At 42.8% G+C, this 16,869-nt stretch overlaps 1 protein-coding gene across 10 annotated transcripts in view; it reads left to right on the plus strand.

Moving 5' to 3' along the window:
* Positions 1-16,869, plus strand: part of Armc3 (armadillo repeat containing 3) — a 102,169-nt gene that overhangs the window by 40,178 nt on the left and 45,122 nt on the right. For all 10 annotated transcript variants that reach the window (XM_050152735.1, XM_050152737.1, XM_050152734.1 and 7 more), the window contains 2 exons: positions 2,670-2,864; positions 7,296-7,479. In XM_050152735.1, coding sequence (XP_050008692.1) covers positions 2,670-2,864; positions 7,296-7,479 — 379 coding nt within the window. The remainder of the gene's footprint in view (positions 1-2,669; positions 2,865-7,295; positions 7,480-16,869) is intronic.

The following is a 16,869-nucleotide window of genomic DNA, read 5'->3' on the forward strand; positions in this document are numbered from 1 at the left end:
TGATAGGCCAACCCTTAGGTAGGCGGAGAAAACAGAACAGGATGCTGGGAAAAAGAAGCTGAGTCAGGGAGTCGCCATGATTCTCCTGCTCCAGACAGACACAGGTTAAGATCCTCCCTGGTAAGCCAGCTCGTGGGCTACACAGAATATTAGAAATGGGTTAGAACAATATGTAAGAGCTAGCCAATAAGAGGCTGGAACTAATGGGCCAGGCAGTGTTTGAAAGAATACGGTTTCCGTGTAATTATTTCGGGGCATAAGCCTGCCATGTGGGAGCCAGGGGTGCTGGAACGCAGCCCTGCCGCTCCTTTAATACTCATTCATAAAGGCAAATCACTGGGACAGTCCTCTCGGGCTTGGAGGACCAGCTGGTCAAGGCTTTGGACTGTTCATTGGTGAAAAGTCTCATCTGAGTCTGCTCAGGGCAATTCACAACAGCAAAAGCTGTCTCATCAGGCTGCTTTCCTGTACATAGAAAACAACTCCATTCCGCTCCCCGCTGCGCTATTCCCTGTGTCCTGCCCTCACCCACAACCGGTCAGTTTAGAAAGACCTTCCCTGCTGCTTTTCCTGCTCAGGCTTCTTAACAATGAAATAATGTGCTTGGTAAGCAATGGGCTTTCCCTCACCATCTCAGCTTATTTTCTTGTTGCTGTGATAAAAACACCCTCACGAAAAGCAGTTTCTGGTCCATAATTCAAGAGTGTATAGTCCATCCCGGCACGGAAGTCAAGATGGTGGGAGCTTGCAGCAGCTGGACACATGACATCCACAATCAGGAAGCTGAGTGCAGTGGATCCCTATGCTCAGCTAATGTCCCCCATTTCATATAGCCTAGGGTCTGCCACCCAGGGAATGGCCCCCACAGACAAGATGGCTCTTCCCACAGCAGTGAATGGAATCAAGGTAATCCCAGAAGCTAGAGAACCTCTTAATCTAGGAAGCCTCTCACAGGCTTGTCTCTGGGATGATTTTGTCTTATTCATAGTTGTCAATTAACACTCTTTATCCAACTCACTCAATGACTTAAAAGTGCCCATCCATGATATGTGGTTTTAACCTCATGACTCCTCCTGGGTGCAGTCTTCTACTTTTTCTTTCAAGTGAAAATAAAAAGCATTGCCTTTACAGTTCTTCATAACAGAAACGTTGGAGACTAAGAAGATATTAGGGCTGCTGCAGCTAAATACCACAAACAACAAAGTGGAGTTCTGAGCCTAAAGGTTCAAAGTCATGGTGTTAACATGACTTATGCCCCAGAGACTGGGCAGGACCGTTCCTCAACTGCCCAACTTTTGCTAGCTGCCAGCACTCTAGTCTCTGCCTTTGTCATCTCCATCCTCAAGGGGGCATCAATTTTTCCTTGTAAGGACACCATTAAGCCGGGCAGGTGGTGGTGTATACCTTTAATTCCAGTCAGTATTCAGGAGGCAGAGGCAGAGGTGAACTCTTGTGAGTTTAAGGCCAGCCTGGTCTACAAGAGCTAATTCCAGGACAGACTCCAATACTACAGAGAAACCCTGTCTCAGAAAACCAGGGAAAAAAGACACCATTAAGGACTATGCTCCGCATTGACCCCGTCTTGTCTAGTTATATCAGCAGTGACTCTCTTTCCAAATGCAGTCACATTATGAGTCCCTGGGGACACTATCTTAAAGGTCACCTATAACGTTTATGCCTGAAGGAAACTAAACATTTAGAAGTTGGGTAAATGATGAAAGAAGGAAGGCTAAGCAGAACACAAGAGTTTTTCCAGAGAGTGTGTCTGTGTGCGTGTGTGTGCATGTGTGTGTGTGCATGTGTGCATGTTGTACATGCATATTTATGTAGGTATGTGCGCATCTGTGCATGTGAGTGTGGAGGCCAGAGATCAATGCCCCGTCTTCGTCAGTTACCCTCTACCTTATTTGTTTGAGGCAGGGTCTCTCCCTAACTAATGACTAAGGTAGGCTGGCCGGCCACTGCGTTCTGGGAATCCACCTGCTCTGCCTCCATCACACTGCCACTCTGACTTCACTACATGAGTTCTGGTAGCCCACACTCATCTCCTAGGCTAAGTGGCAAACACTCCATCGATTGAGCTACTTCCTCACTCCTACCCCCCTTTTCCACCTTCAGTGCTATTTTAAGCACCTTTGAGTTTGTTCCAGAGTTTTCTCCACTGCTCAATACAACACCCTTTGCCCTGCTACCACTACCAAAACTGGTTCATCGCATATAGGAATTTAACTACACTGACTATAAGAAATTAAGAGTCTTAAGTAAAGATCATGTATTTGAAAAAATCCTGCTTTAAATTTGCACACTGGGTTATCTACAACACCGAAAAATGTTGCTGTTTCACAAACAACCCCTCAAAGAGCAAGAATCTAAGTTATTTCATCAAATACTATTTGAAACAGTATATTCATGTGAAAAGAATTGTATTATGTATAAATTTTAACATAATATTGTTTATAGAAGTTTGTAGCAATATAAATCCTGCAAGAGATAGTTAACATTGACTTCCTGTTGACAATGTCTATGTCAATAAATTTATTTTTACTGTCCATTGAGAGTTTTGCTTTTTTTTTTTTTTTTTTTTTTTTTTGTCTGTGAGTTGTTTTGGAATCTGGGATCAATGCTGGAGAAACTATAACTTAACAATGTTCTCTACCATTTCATGGCAGGATTTTCAGTGTCGGACAACACTTCAAGAACTAAATGCAATCCCTCCCATCTTAGAACTCCTGAAGTCCGAGTACCCAATCATCCAGCTGCTGGCTCTGAAAACCCTGGGTGTTATCACATGTGATAAGGAGTCTCGGACAATGCTGAAAGACAATCAAGGACTAGACCAGCTCACCAAGATCCTGGAAGCCAAGGTATTGGCCATATTCCCGTTCATGCAGCTCTCTGAAACATTGTCCTAAAGTCTGAAAGTTTTTAATTTTAGTAAGCAAACTTTACAGGAGTAACTCATTAATGGTTGTGCAAACTTTATTTGGCTTCTTAAAGCAGGCTAGCTGTGGAGGCCATGGAGAACTAATAGAAAATCTGGCTTTGAAGGTTTAAGATTGTTCAGAAATACCTAGAAGTAATCCTTTAATTGTCTGTGGGATGAGGAGAGAAGAACAATTTACCTTCTAAAAACAACGAGAAACACTGGAGGTGAAGGTGCACAGTTCCCCTAAGGCTCGCAAGGAGTCTGTCTCCAACTTTGTGTCTGTCTCATGTCTTCTGGTTACAAATGCCAATCTAGCAGTGTGCTGCATAGACGTGGCTCAGATCCACGCTGAAAGGGTCCCCAGGCTCTATTCCAGAGCCAACGCTGATATGTAGAGTTCAGATCCACCGCCTCTATTTCAATGTCTTAGATCAACCAAGCTCTATTTAGTGCCTTTTTGAAAATAAGAAGAGAGGCACATTCTAGGAGGTTAAAGGCTCCTTGAGTAATAATTTATTAAGTTTCCTGCAACATCCATCTACCTCTGATTCCATGACATCCTGTATACCAGTTCTGTGTCAGGATTTTACATTTGTGGTGTAGAACCCTAACAGTGCTATAGGCTGTATGGTTTGTGAACTATATAAAACCCTAACAGTGCTATAGGCTGTCTAGTACTGTGAACTATATAGAACCCTAATGGTGCTATAGGCTGTCTAGTACTGTGAACTATATAGAACCCTAACAGTGCTATAGGCTGTATGGTTTGTGAACTATATAGAACCCTAACAGTGCTATAGGCTGAATAGTATGTGAACTATATAGAACCCTAACAGTGCTATAGGCTGTCTAGTACTGTGAACTGTATAGAACATAACAGTGCTATAGGCTGAATAGTATGTGAACTATATAGAACATAACAGTGCTATAGGCTGTCTAGTACTGTGAACTATATAGAACCCTAACAGTGCTATGGGCTGTCTAGTACTGTGAACTATATAGAACCCTAACAGTGCTATAGGCTGAATAGTATGTGAACTATATAGAACTCTAACGGTGCTATAGGCTGTCTAGTACTGTGAACTATATAGAACATAACAAACAATACCATTATTTTATCTTATCATGTTATGCTATTATTTCAAATGGAATGTGTAAATCATTCATCACAGGATGAATATAGCTTTGTCTGATAATGTCACAGTTCTGTCTCCTATCTTCATGAGAAAAAATGACATGAAAAGATCCACCCTGTCATAGATGTGATACAGGTGTTTGGAATATGTGATTTTATTACCTTCTTATTTCTTTCAAAGTATGATAATCTATAAAAACATTATATCATTATAAATTATACTATATAATACATAATGTATCTATATCTTATATATAAATCTATATCTGTCTATTATATATACTCTGTATAATAACATCATATAATCATATATTTATATCATATATAAACTATATTATTTGTCATATATAATTATCGCATCTTTGACCTCATTTATAGATGAGAAAAATTAGGTTCACAAGTTAAATAAGCTGTCTGTAGTCACAGAGAGTACAAATATATGGAAAGTATTTTTTTCAGAGTTAATATGTGTATTCTATTTGGAAATTTTTTTTTGAGACAGGGATTCTCTATGTAATAGTCCTAGCTGTCCTGAAACTAGCTCTGGTAGACCAGGCTGGCCTCAGACTCACAGAGATTCACCCGCCTCTTTCCACCAAGTGCTGGGATTAAGTTTGTGCCACCATCTCCCAGCTCTATTTGGAAATTTTTTAATTATACTAAAATACATAGAATGAAATATGAAAGTTTTTCTCCCATCCCCACCTAGGCTGGGGCATAAGGCCCAAAGAATCCTTCATTTAAGTTTCTCATGCACTCAAACTCCTTACCATGGTAATGAGGCCCAGACAAAAGAAAGCTACAAAAAACAAACAAACAAAAACTAACAGATTTGAAGACAGAAAACCCGAAGAGACCAGGAAAGTCTACTTGTGAAGTAGATATCTAAAGTTAGATTAAGAAATCTAACTTTTAAGTAGATTTTCTCAAGTTCAAAGGGTAAAGGTCAATTCATGAAAATTATGTTTTTTTATGCTAGTGTTAGGAATATTTTCTTAAAGGGAGCTCTCAGCCGACGCAAAATAATCCCCATCAAGCCAAAACAGACCAGATTAAAAGACCCCTCCGGGAGGGGTCAAGGTTTGAGGAGCACAGGGGAGGGGCCTCCAAAGATGGAGGAAGGAGGCTGGGATTTACAGCTAATAGTGAGCCTTGGAAAAGCAAAATAAATGTAATTCAAGCTGCAATATTTTCTGTGTATGCATACTTACCTATTTTGTGTGCCTCTGTATGCATGTACGAATGTGGTGTCTGAAGGCTCACGTGTGCAGGGCAGAGGTCAGCATCAGCTGTCTTCCTGCATTGGCTCTCCAACTTGCTTTCTGAGGAAGTGTGTCTCACTGAGCCTGGAGCTGACCGATTCAGCTAGACCAGCCAGCCAACAAGTCCCAGGGATCCTCCTGTTTCAGCATGTCCAGTCCTGGGATCTCAAGCATTCGGTGCTCAGGTTCACAGGCTTGCCTGAAAAGCCCTTCACTGACTAAGCTAGCTTCTTAGACACCTACCATATATGCTTAAAGGAATTAATTCTCAAAATTTGTGTAAAATCTCTTCATGCCAAACCATGCACCCCAGTATTAAGGAAGACTTGCATAGAGAGCTCTGCCCATTTGTCAGAGCTACTGTTTTGACTTGGTCCCCCACCCCTTGCTCCTCACTTCTGTCTTCTGATTTTTTTTTTTTTAAAGACAGCCTCACAGCCCTGAGTAGTCTGGAATGCTTGTATAGACCAGGCTGGCCTTTAATTCAGACTTCCACACGCCTTGCCTCCTGAGTGCTGGCATTAAATGGATGTGCTGTTGCCCTGGGCTCTGACTTCATAATTTTTAATGTTAAAATTAAATTATACTTTTCAAGGAAAAACAAGGACAAAGTCATACATCCATCTGACACAAGTAACCACCCTGTGTTCTTTAGAAAATTCACCACACTTACCCTAGAATGAGGGCAATGTCCATGAGTGACATCCATTCTTCTTAACTTTCAGAAACTTAAATTCTGTATTTTAAAGGCAATGAAACCCAAATCTTAAATTATAAATGACCATTTCAAATTGTATGATAAGAAGACAAGAGAGTAAAAAAACAAAGTCATATACTTAAAATACACAAATACAAACAAACTTATAGACGAGCATCCTTACCAGAATGAAGAAAAAACACTTGGGCGATTACAGCTTTCCCAGCTGTAACTAGTGACGTGGTCATGACTGACGTCCTTCGGTCTAGGTTCCTTTTGCCCTCAACAAAACCTCAATTGATCAGAGCCCTTAACTTGTAAGATGGCTCACCTTAATTAATTCTAATTGCTGTGATTACGGCATGCGCCACCACACATGGTTGTTCATTATAAGTTTTGAGCAAACTAGGTCATTGTTTCTTCCAGTGGCTTTAACCACAGAGTGGTAATACCAAGAGATACACTAATAGAGCTCACATTTTCTAGACATACCTTTTCTTTGATTGGCAACCCAACTTTCCATTGTGTATAAACTTTCCTTTTTGCCTGTTGATTCAGAGGTTACAGACCAGTGGTAGAAAGTGTGCCTAGCATGGACAAAACTCTGGTTCCATGCCTACACTGCCAAATTATATGTACTTTTTCCTTGGGGATTTTAGATTTGTGTTTGGTGGAAGATAATATGAGCAGTTTCAATTCACTGTAATTATCGGATGTTTCCTTTATTATTTTATCCAGAAAATGTTTGAAGTAAGAGAAATGAGAAAAGATGAGGCAAGTGGTAGGAGATTAGTTGTTGATAAAAAAACTTCTGCTTCCTCGGGCTTTTGTCAATACAGAATTAATCATACTACGTTCTGTTGAGTCCCACTTCTCACGGTAAAATCTGAAGAGTAACTTTCTTTAACACACTATGGTGTTCTGAATGTGAAATGTCCCCCATAGGCTCATGTTAAACACTTGGTCCCCAGATGGTTGTGCTGTTTGGGAAGGTCATGGAACCTTAGGAGTGGAACCTTGGAAGAGGAAGTGCATCACTAGGGGCGGGCTTTGAGGGATTATAGCTTTGTCCAACTTCCTGTCCTCACTATGATTTCTGACTGCCCATGCAATGAGAGTGGCTAGCCTCATGTTCCTGGTTCCTGGACATGACGGACTATATCCCCTTGGAACTGTAAGCTGGAATAAAGCCTTTCTCCCTTAAGTTTCCTTGGTCAGGTGTTTGTGAAGCAGCCAAGAGGACAACTTTCAAGTTGTGTTTGTTTTTATTATTAGGAACTGAATGACCTTCATGTAGAAGCACTTTCAGTGATAGCCAACTGTCTGGAGGATATGGACACGATGGTACTGATGCAGCAGACGGGGGGCCTCAAAAAGCTGCTTTCGTTTGCAGAGAACTCGACAATTCCTGACATTCAGAAGAACGCAGCCAAAGCCATTACTAAAGCGGCTTATGATCGTATGTGTCTTCTTAACATAATCTCAACATACATTTATTTCCTCTTGCATTATTAATTTTGATGAATACTTATAAAACTAGAGCATCAGTCTGTTTTTAACACCCCTTCTGGGAAGAGAACAATATAGTTAGAACGCACGCATGCATCTCACAGCCAACAAGTTAAAGTGCAGATTGCTTTGTCAGGGGGTTACAAACTTAATTATCATCCCATTTTTAAAAAGCAGTTCGTTATAAATTTAAGCTTTAAGTCTTTATTTCTCCTGAAATTGGAATAATGCAGAGTACACATGGTGTTTGTTATTTTCTAAGTATTGTTTTGAGAGATCCTCACTCGAATGATATCCAAGGAGGGTTGAGTTTGAGCTGGAAGCTAGCAGTGCCATGTCATACAGCCACAGAAGCAATATGCTTGTGCTATACACACAGTACAGCTTTCATTTCTGGGACAAGCCGTGTTGTCATAAGTCTGTATTATAGGAGTGATCAATTACGTCCCCAAACTGAAGGTGCAATGATAGCCTTAATTTATGTATATATGGGGGATTCTGTAAGCAAAAGATGGGAACTTATTTCACTCCTTCTGCATCACTACTCTTAGAAATGATGGCAGCTTTGACTGCTTCTATGATTTACATTCTAAACAGACATACTCACATCTGTACATATGTCTATGAGTATACTGTGGAGAGCATTTTTTTTCACCCATATTGGATTTCCTAAAGGCTCAGCTTTAATGTTGCAAACGCAAGCATAATTGCGGCTTTGTGAGTTACACTGTCAACACCAAATCTAAAGGCAGGCTGTGAAATTAGATTTTTTTAATATTGGAAATGTATGTGAGGGGTGCTATAAAGAAACTTCTGAAATGACCTCTTCACTGTGGGGAAGATGCGTATTGTGAGTCAGGGGACCATCCGGAGGGATCTGGAAGGGCCTAGAGCAGATGGCCAGGGCTATCTGCAAGAGAATAGTGGAAACTGTAACTAGCTAGAGAGATTAGTCAGGATAGTGAGCTTAGCTCAGGGTGGGCCAGGGATAGGGGAGAAGGGTCTGGATGCTATCATGGAGGCTTTGAAATGTAGAACAAATACTTGTGAGTAGGGGCTATAGGAGCCCGAAGACCAGCATGGGCTTTGATTTGCAATCGCAGGTCCAGTTACAGGGGCTATATGTCCAGTCTGCTAGAGGCAGGGAAAATGACTCCTTTCAGAGAAGGAAAACCTGTTTCACCAGTTTTTGGGGGATGCTGGCTTTTATCTAACTGCCAGGAACCCTGCCAAGCTCGAGCTCCTTTCTCCATATACAGACTGCCTGTACATATACATACAGGCAAATGTTGGCTTATCGCCGTTCTCCCCAGTGACTTAGATGTTGTCACACTGGGCCAGTTCTGTTTTTATTCTATTCCAGGATTCTTGGTGAGGTGAGGCCCAAAGAGTGGTGTAACAATAACACAAACACTCAGTCCCAACATGCTTAGTGTATCTTCTCTGGGGTCTGGGTAGCTGGGGGGTCTCTAGATTTGCTGCAGCCCCTGATGGTGTAGGTAGTTTCATGGAGAGTGTACCAAGTGAGGACATGACTGCCTGAGCTATGGTTGAGGGGAAGGTTTTTATTGTCCTTGTGTCCAGAGGCATCTGGAAGCAGGGACAGAGATGGGGAGAGGAAGAGAGGAAGACAAGAGAGAGAGAGAGAGTTCATGGCCAAAATAGCAGGGTTATGTAGGAATGAGAAACTGGAAGAAGCTTAGGACAGAGGCAGGGTGAGAAGAGCTGAGAAGAGCCAGGACGCAGCATGGACTCTGTAACTGGTATTTATGATGCTGAGAACATGAAGGCCAGCATGTGATTTGGTATGTCAATAGGCACCAGGGATAGCTAATTGTCCCGAGTTTCTTTTGGACCTAACGGTGATCAGTCATGTTCCAGAGCATGAGTAGGGCAACGAACAGTGTGCCTGGAGTACTAGGCCCAGTACCAGACCTGTGGTTACCTGCTTGCACTGCTGTGAAGGTGGAGTAACACCTACAGACCTGCCCATTCATCTGTCCATCCATGCTTTCTTTACACAAACCAAGACAGGAAGCAAGCAGGCATTACAGAAACAGCCAATCATATTTGGGCAAACACAGGATCACTGTGGAAGACACCTGCATGAACACTCAAGGTCAAGTCTCAGGTTCCAATAAGAGCTTTACAAGTCCAGATGTGGAGTTGATAGTGGACATTTTCTGGGCAAAGAAGATCTGGGTGTGATGTTCACAGAAAGGAAAGGTGTTTGAAGACTGGAAGAGTACAGAAAGTTCCAGACCTGGAAATTGCAGAATGCCTTAGCGAACGGAATGCAGCAAGACGCTGAGAATAACAGCTGAGGTAGAGAAGCAATGAGGATTCCTTGTAAACCAAGATATTTAATGTCTAGGACAAGCCACTGAAGGCACATTTCACTTCACTCTATAAAAATGAGCGCTCTTGCTATAAGTGTTGTGCCCAGTCCTTGGGGACCCTAAAAGACCACCAGGGAGACCGACCGACCCACCTAAATGCAAATGCAAGGTATTATCATGCACGTGTCCAAGCCAGCAGGGACCTCATCAGCACAGGAGCAGAGGGGGTACCCCACCCTTCTAGAGAACACTATTTAAAGGCAAAAATCAGAAAAGTTATATTAGCAGGGTTTGGGATGACAGGTTCAATCCTGATTGGCTGGCATTTGTCTAGGGGTGTCCTGGTGAAAAGCCATGGGTGTGTGCTGGCAGGTGATGCTATCTACAACTGTAGGAATGTTAGGATTTTTTTTGGGGTGGTCTGTTTCTGGGTGCTGCCTGGGTAGTTTTAGTTTGTGGTCTTTCTTGCAGCCAGGTATTGCCTTAGGGAAAACTGAGACTCTGGCCTCTATTAAGCTTATCGTGGTTGGGTCCTACAATAAGGTTGAAAAGAGATTGGAAGGTTGTACTGCCCAACACAGAGACCCAGAAAGAGGTTGCTGTGGTGATCTAGGTGAGGTAAAATGGTTACCTGGGAGGATTTGGAGGTGTAGCTGAGAGGTAAAATGCTGTTTTAGCATGCATGGGGCCCAACAACACACACACACACACACACACACACACACACACACACACACACGTCCAGAAAGTACCCTGACAGAAGTACAAATAACATGATTTCTCCAGGTAGAAGCTGCAAAATTGATCCTATATGCTCAATCCTCCTAGTAGATACTAGAACTGTTTCCAGTCTGCAAAAAGTCTGGGAGAGGGGGATGGAGAGGGAAGGGTTAACAGAGACAGCCCTTCTGATGTCCTACAGCAGAGTGGGGTGAAATACTTGACATTAGTTCTTTCAAAACCGTCTATAGAGAGCATTTTAGTGTTCCTAACTCAAAAAATGATACATAACTGACATGGTGCATAATAAACTAGTTACCGTGACTAGTTTATTACACATTGTATACATGTATTGAAATACCACATGGGACTCTGTATAATTACAATACAGTTACTGGATGCCAATTAAAAATAGAATATACATTAAAAAGCATATACCATACTCCTACTTTGACAAATATATGTGCATAAAAACAAATCATCCAGAGTCTTAGGGCTTGGGAAGGATCAATGGGTTATCAAGGTTGTTGTACAAGCTTGAGGACTGAGTTTGTATCCCCAGCACCCACAGAGATGGCATCTGCAATCCCAACACTGGAAGGCAGAGACAGTAGAATCCTGGAACTTGCTAGCCAGCCAGTCTAGCCAAATCGGTGAGCTCCAGGTTCAGCGAGAGAAAATACCTTGGAGAACAGTAGAGGGAAAGATAGCAACTGTTGACCTCTGGCTTCTGTACATATAGGTGTAGGCGTGTATATTCCCCATACATGTACACATATGCACACACCACAAAGGCATACTCACACAAGTCTTGTGTGCAATTTTAATACGATTTGAAGCTGATTGTAGAGACGGTAGACAGATAGATGCATACATATAAACCGATCTCTGGTGCCATGGCACAGATGCGGTAAGTGCAGGCTCAAGGCACTTGGCCCGCAGAGGGGCTCTGTGAACATCTGTGGAATGATTACATGGCCGGGGTGCACAGGGGGTGACACCCAGGATGAGATCAGGTACCTGACTTGAACAACTGAGAACAATATGAAATGAGACTCAGAAGAGGTGCAGGTTTGAAGAAAAGGAAATGAGCGCCTGCTGTAAAAGTCCGATAAAATACGGGTGGTATAAAACTCCCCTCTGGACCCATTGTTAGATGCCCAGTTCAGTGGCATGAAATACATGCATCCTTCTGTTCCTCTTCCCGTATGCAGAACATCGTCCAGAATGGCTCAATGATTGCTTGCTTCCCTCTGCCAACTGCCCTTCTACTTTATGCTTACACACCTGACTGCTGCGGTCACTCTGTGCCCTTAGGGCCACACGGAATTTGTCCCTTTGTGGCTGGGTGGCACTTGGCGTGCTGTTCTCATAATGCCCAATTCATTTAATGCTGTGTCAAGACTTCCTTGTTCTTAAGGCTGGCTAATACTTCTTTATTGATGCCACACTTGGATCTCCCATTCAACTCCTGATGGACAGTTGAGTTGCTTGTTCCCTGTTGGCTATTGTGGATGCAGCTGCTAAGATAAGAATGTTCATGAACAATTCTTTCTCTGACTCTTTGCTTTCACTTCTTGAGGTGTGCACCAAGGAGTCTTGCTAACTTATATGCTAAATCTATTTTTCAATCTTTTGAGGAACTTCTATGTTGTTTTCTCTAACAGCTGCACTGTTGTTTTTTTTTTTTTTTTCCCATTCCCATGGACAGTGCCCAGGGTTTCTGTTTCTCCACATGCTGGCCAGCCAAAACTTGTTACTTTGTTTTTTGCTAGTAACTGTACTACTAGGCACACAGTGGCATCTCATCGCTGTTTTTATTTATATTTTCCTAATTATTAGCCATGTTAACTGACTTCTTCACTCTTTTATTAATCACATGTGTATAATTTTCAGAGAAATGTCTTAGTTGTTTGTGTGTGTGTGCAGGTCTGAACGCATATGTGTGGAGGCCAGGAAACAACCTTAGGTGTTCACACAACACTATATACCTTTTTTGTTGTTCTTGCTAGACAGGGTCTCTCACGGGCCTGGAACCTACCAAGCAGTCTAAGCTGACTGACTAGCCTTCTCATCCTGGCCTAGACCCTACCAAGCAGCCTAGGCTGACTGACTAGCCTGCTCGTCTCTGACCTGGAACCTACCAAGAAACCTAGGCGTACTGACTGCTCCAGGGCTCCACATGCCTCCATCTTCCTGGTGCTGGAATTGCAAGCATGTGTCAGCGCTCCTCAGTTGATTTTTAACATGGGTTCTAGGGAACCAAACTCAGGTCCTTGTGACTGAACTATCTTCTGAGACCCATTTTTTTTTTTTCATTTTATTTTGAGACAGAGTTTCACTAAGTGTTTATACTGGATTTGAACTCACCCTGTAGACCAATCAGGCCTTAAACGTGTGGTCCTTTTCCTCAGTCTCCCAAATACCTGGGTTTTCAGGCCCACTTTTTTTATTTTTAAAAAGATTTATTTATTTATTATGTATACAACATTCCTTCCATGTGCACCTGCACACCAGAGGGGAGCACCAGATCTCATTACAGATGGCAGTGGGCCACCATGTGGTTGCTGGGAATTGAACTCAGGACCTCTGAAAGAGGAGTCAGTGCTCTTAACTGCTGAGCCATCTTGCCAGCCCCTTTCAGGCCCACTTTTGTTTTGTTTTGACAGAGCTGTAGGGATTCTTTGTGTATCATGGATACCAACCCCTTAACTATGATTAGCCAGTGCCTTTTCCCATTGTGTGGTTGCCTTTTTACTCTGATGATTATGGTTTTTTTTAATTATTCATGTGTGTTTTTATTTTGATATAGCTAAGTCCATCTATTTGCAGCATCTTGTCCAAGTGCATTTGACTAAATCCACTGTTGTGAAGGCTTCTCCTATTCTAAGGGTTTCCTGCTTTCAGCTCTTACATTTGGTTCCTGGCCTACTTTGAGCTATTTCTTGCATGTGATTTAAGCACGTATCCAATTCCTCACTTCTTGTATGCATATAGACAATTTTCCTAGCCTCGCTTGTTGGAATCCATGTTTTTCCTTTGTAACACAAAGTAATTCAGGCACATAGTCTTGGAGCTCTTTGTGGCACTTAGTGTCTTCTGGTTTTACTTCCTTATGTTAGTCCTAAAATAACTGCATTCCAGCTTCAAGTCGTGTCTCCTCAGTCTTAATTTTAGGATCTAATGACTAAATCTGCATTGGCTTCGCCTCTGCCTTTGTCACTGTGTCGTTCCCTTTAACCAGGACTGTCTTAGACTCGGGCGTCCTCCTTTAGACTCTTCCCGCTGCATCACGTCCTCAGGCCAGCATGTGATTTTTCTTGCATCTTCTTGTGATGGTAAGATGTCCCCCTTGAGGTGTGGACATGAATATCGTGGTCAGTTGCTGTGGACAGTAGACTGCTCTGCATTGGCCTGGGAGTAGCTAGCAAATGAGGCTCTCACAGAGCCTTTGGCTATGTTTCCCATCAGCTGAGATGTCAGCGGAAGCCTTTGGTCCAGGTTTGGATGATAGCAGGGGTCTCCTTGTACAGCAGTGCCACACTGATCACTGCTCTATATTCTCCTGGTGCCAGTGCCAGCCAGCTGGGGGTTAATAGAAGTGGGACACATACTAAACGGTGCATAGTTTTGACCAGGAATAATTTATACAAGTTTTTCTCCTCTTGCCCCTTGTTCCTCTTCTCCCTTCTTTCTTAGTCAACCTCTCTGACAGACAAACTAATTTTAAATAGCTCCCCTTCCTCAGCTTCTCTAAACCCACTGATCACAAAACAACCTTGCAGAACCCGACACGACCAGGACATAAAGTAGTAACTGTGTCCTTTAGACAAATATCTTCCTTCTTCAAGCTCCAGCTCTGTGGAACACCCACTGTGGATGGTCACCTCCTCCTTACTCGTCTTCCTTGCTGTTTCTAGAACATGTCTCTCACTTAGCTCTTCCCCAGTTGTCAAGCCAACCCCTTTGCATTCATTCATCGTTTCCATACTGAGCTTGTCTTCCGGTCTCCTGTCTTGTTCCTTCTAAACCTCCCAGAGAGCTCTCACTTATGACTAATGTCTGCATCGCTTCCTTCTCTGCTTGCAGGTCTTAAATCTGTCTCTAATTCCGACATGCCCGCTGAATCTCTGCCTGCTGCTTCTTATGGCTCCCAAACACATGCAAGCACTGTGCCCAAACTCAGGCTTTAGGGGAGTCTTGAATTTCTTTGAGAATCTGATCAGAGTAAGCTTGTCAACATTTAAATATGGACATTATTCTGCATGTGATCTCAGAGGTATCATGGCCTGTCTAAAGCGACCTCTGTCCTCTAGATTATAACCTCCAAATGAGGAAAGCAAGGACAAGCAGGATCAAGCTGACAGACCCTCGCTCAGTGTTAGTGTTCGTCTGATGAACTCATACACCCTTTGGTTAGATTTGTCTCTGCTGTGTTGTATTCTGCCAGACAGAATTTGTGCTAAGCTATGATTTTGTGGTCATATGCTCCGGTTTTGGTCTTAGTCTTTGGATTTGGGGAAATCTCATTTTGACCTATTGTTGTTCACGGTCTTAAAATCGTTAGATTCAGAAGGAAAATAAAAATGTCTATTTCTGTTCTTTTTCAGGGTGTCAATGAAATAACAGGTTTCTCTTTCTGGACCTATAAGATTAAATTAAGTGTGTGTGTGCCTGTGTGGGTACACATGTGCATATGCATGTGTGTGTCTATGTGTGTATCTGTGTGTATGTGTGTGCACACATGTGCATATATGTGTATTGTGGAGCATTGTGGAGGTAAACGCACAGTCTCAGGTGTTGATCCTCTCCTCCCTTGTTCAAGAAAAGGCCTCTTCTGCTGTTTGCTGCTGTGTGCACCAGGCTAGCTGGCCTGAGAGCTTCTGAAGAGTCCCCGATCTTCTCTTCCCATCTCCTCAAAGGGACGTGCTGGGATTGCAGAGACCTTTGAGATGCAGTGGCCATCCCAGAAAACGGGCAAGGGCAAGCCTTCCATGCGAGGTGGTTTTGGCTCTGAGCCACACGTCTCTACGTGAGCACAAAGAGTGTTATTTTCAAAGGGCGTTACTCTATCAGTCTCCCTTCCTGTGTGCTCTGGGGATCTGAACTCAAGTCGTCAGGCTTGTGAGGCAAGCACTTTACCCACTGAACCATGGTCCAAACCCTGAGACTTTTGACAAATGTGCTTTTGGGTCATTTAAGCCTGTAGAGCCCGTTCTGCTTTAAACACATGCCCAGTTTCCTGCACGAGCCCTTTGTAGATCTCTGCTATGATAAATCTTAAAGACTGTGCATGAACTCAAATAATCCGCTATTATGGAAGACTAGGCAAGCATGGGGATCAACCTCCACTGCCCAGCAGTGTCCATTTCTGGATGTGTGGCAGTTCCATCTCCGCTAACATCACTTAGGGGAGTATTCCTGTAAATCACAACTCTTAAAATCACTGTCCTCCTTCCTAATCTCAACTCTTAAAATTGTTTATCTTGAAAAAACTTGAGCTCTCTTTCCTAGTTCTGGGGATCAAACCACTCTCTTGAACGTGCTAGGCCAGTGCTCCAGACTTGAGCTATACTCCCAGCTCTAAGGGTTAAATATTTACAATTCTACTTATTTGCCTGGTAATTTCCCTTTGTCCTTTCTTGATCTGGAACTTAATAAAAGGAATCCCACACTAGCTCAGAACTAAGAAATATACAGGTATTTATTAATAGATAAAACTCACAAATCAGGATTCTCTGCCTGAATGATGGATAAAGATGAGATCCAAACAAACCGAACCAGCAAAACCGGGGTCCAGGAGGAAAGGCAGAGAAGAAGAGAGGATGCTTCTGCATCCAGGTAAATAGTCTATGAGGCCATGCCCCAGTAGGTGGGTAGTTGTTAGCTATACACCTTTCTGGCATGTTCTCCCTGAGTCAATTATGCCTTTGATGACTACAGGGACATTGGAAACCTGTGTCAAGTGGTTCTTCAAATCCAGGGCTTTGATTTTCTCAGATTAGGAGATATCTGACCTGAAACCTTCACTCTTGGTTCTCAACGCCTAGAAAAAGAGATGATTTCATGAATCCTCTCTTTCTGTCTTAATAAATCCACGAGAGTGAACTCACTTCTGATGGAATACACAGGCTGTTACAATCTCTGCTTCCAGCTTGTCAGTTTAGCTACACGTTGGCAGAAGTGTTCAGTCTAAGCAGTAGTGGGCCAGGGTCAACCTTCCTGGGCCCCTGCTTGAGAACTGGATGGTGCCTTTGTCGCTTGCTGGGTTATTAATTCTG

Source organism: Alexandromys fortis, unplaced genomic scaffold (genome assembly GCF_014885135.2).
Source record: "Alexandromys fortis isolate MF-2015 unplaced genomic scaffold, M_Fortis_MF-2015_v1.1 scaffold_54, whole genome shotgun sequence".
Lineage (NCBI taxonomy): Eukaryota > Metazoa > Chordata > Mammalia > Rodentia > Cricetidae > Alexandromys > Alexandromys fortis.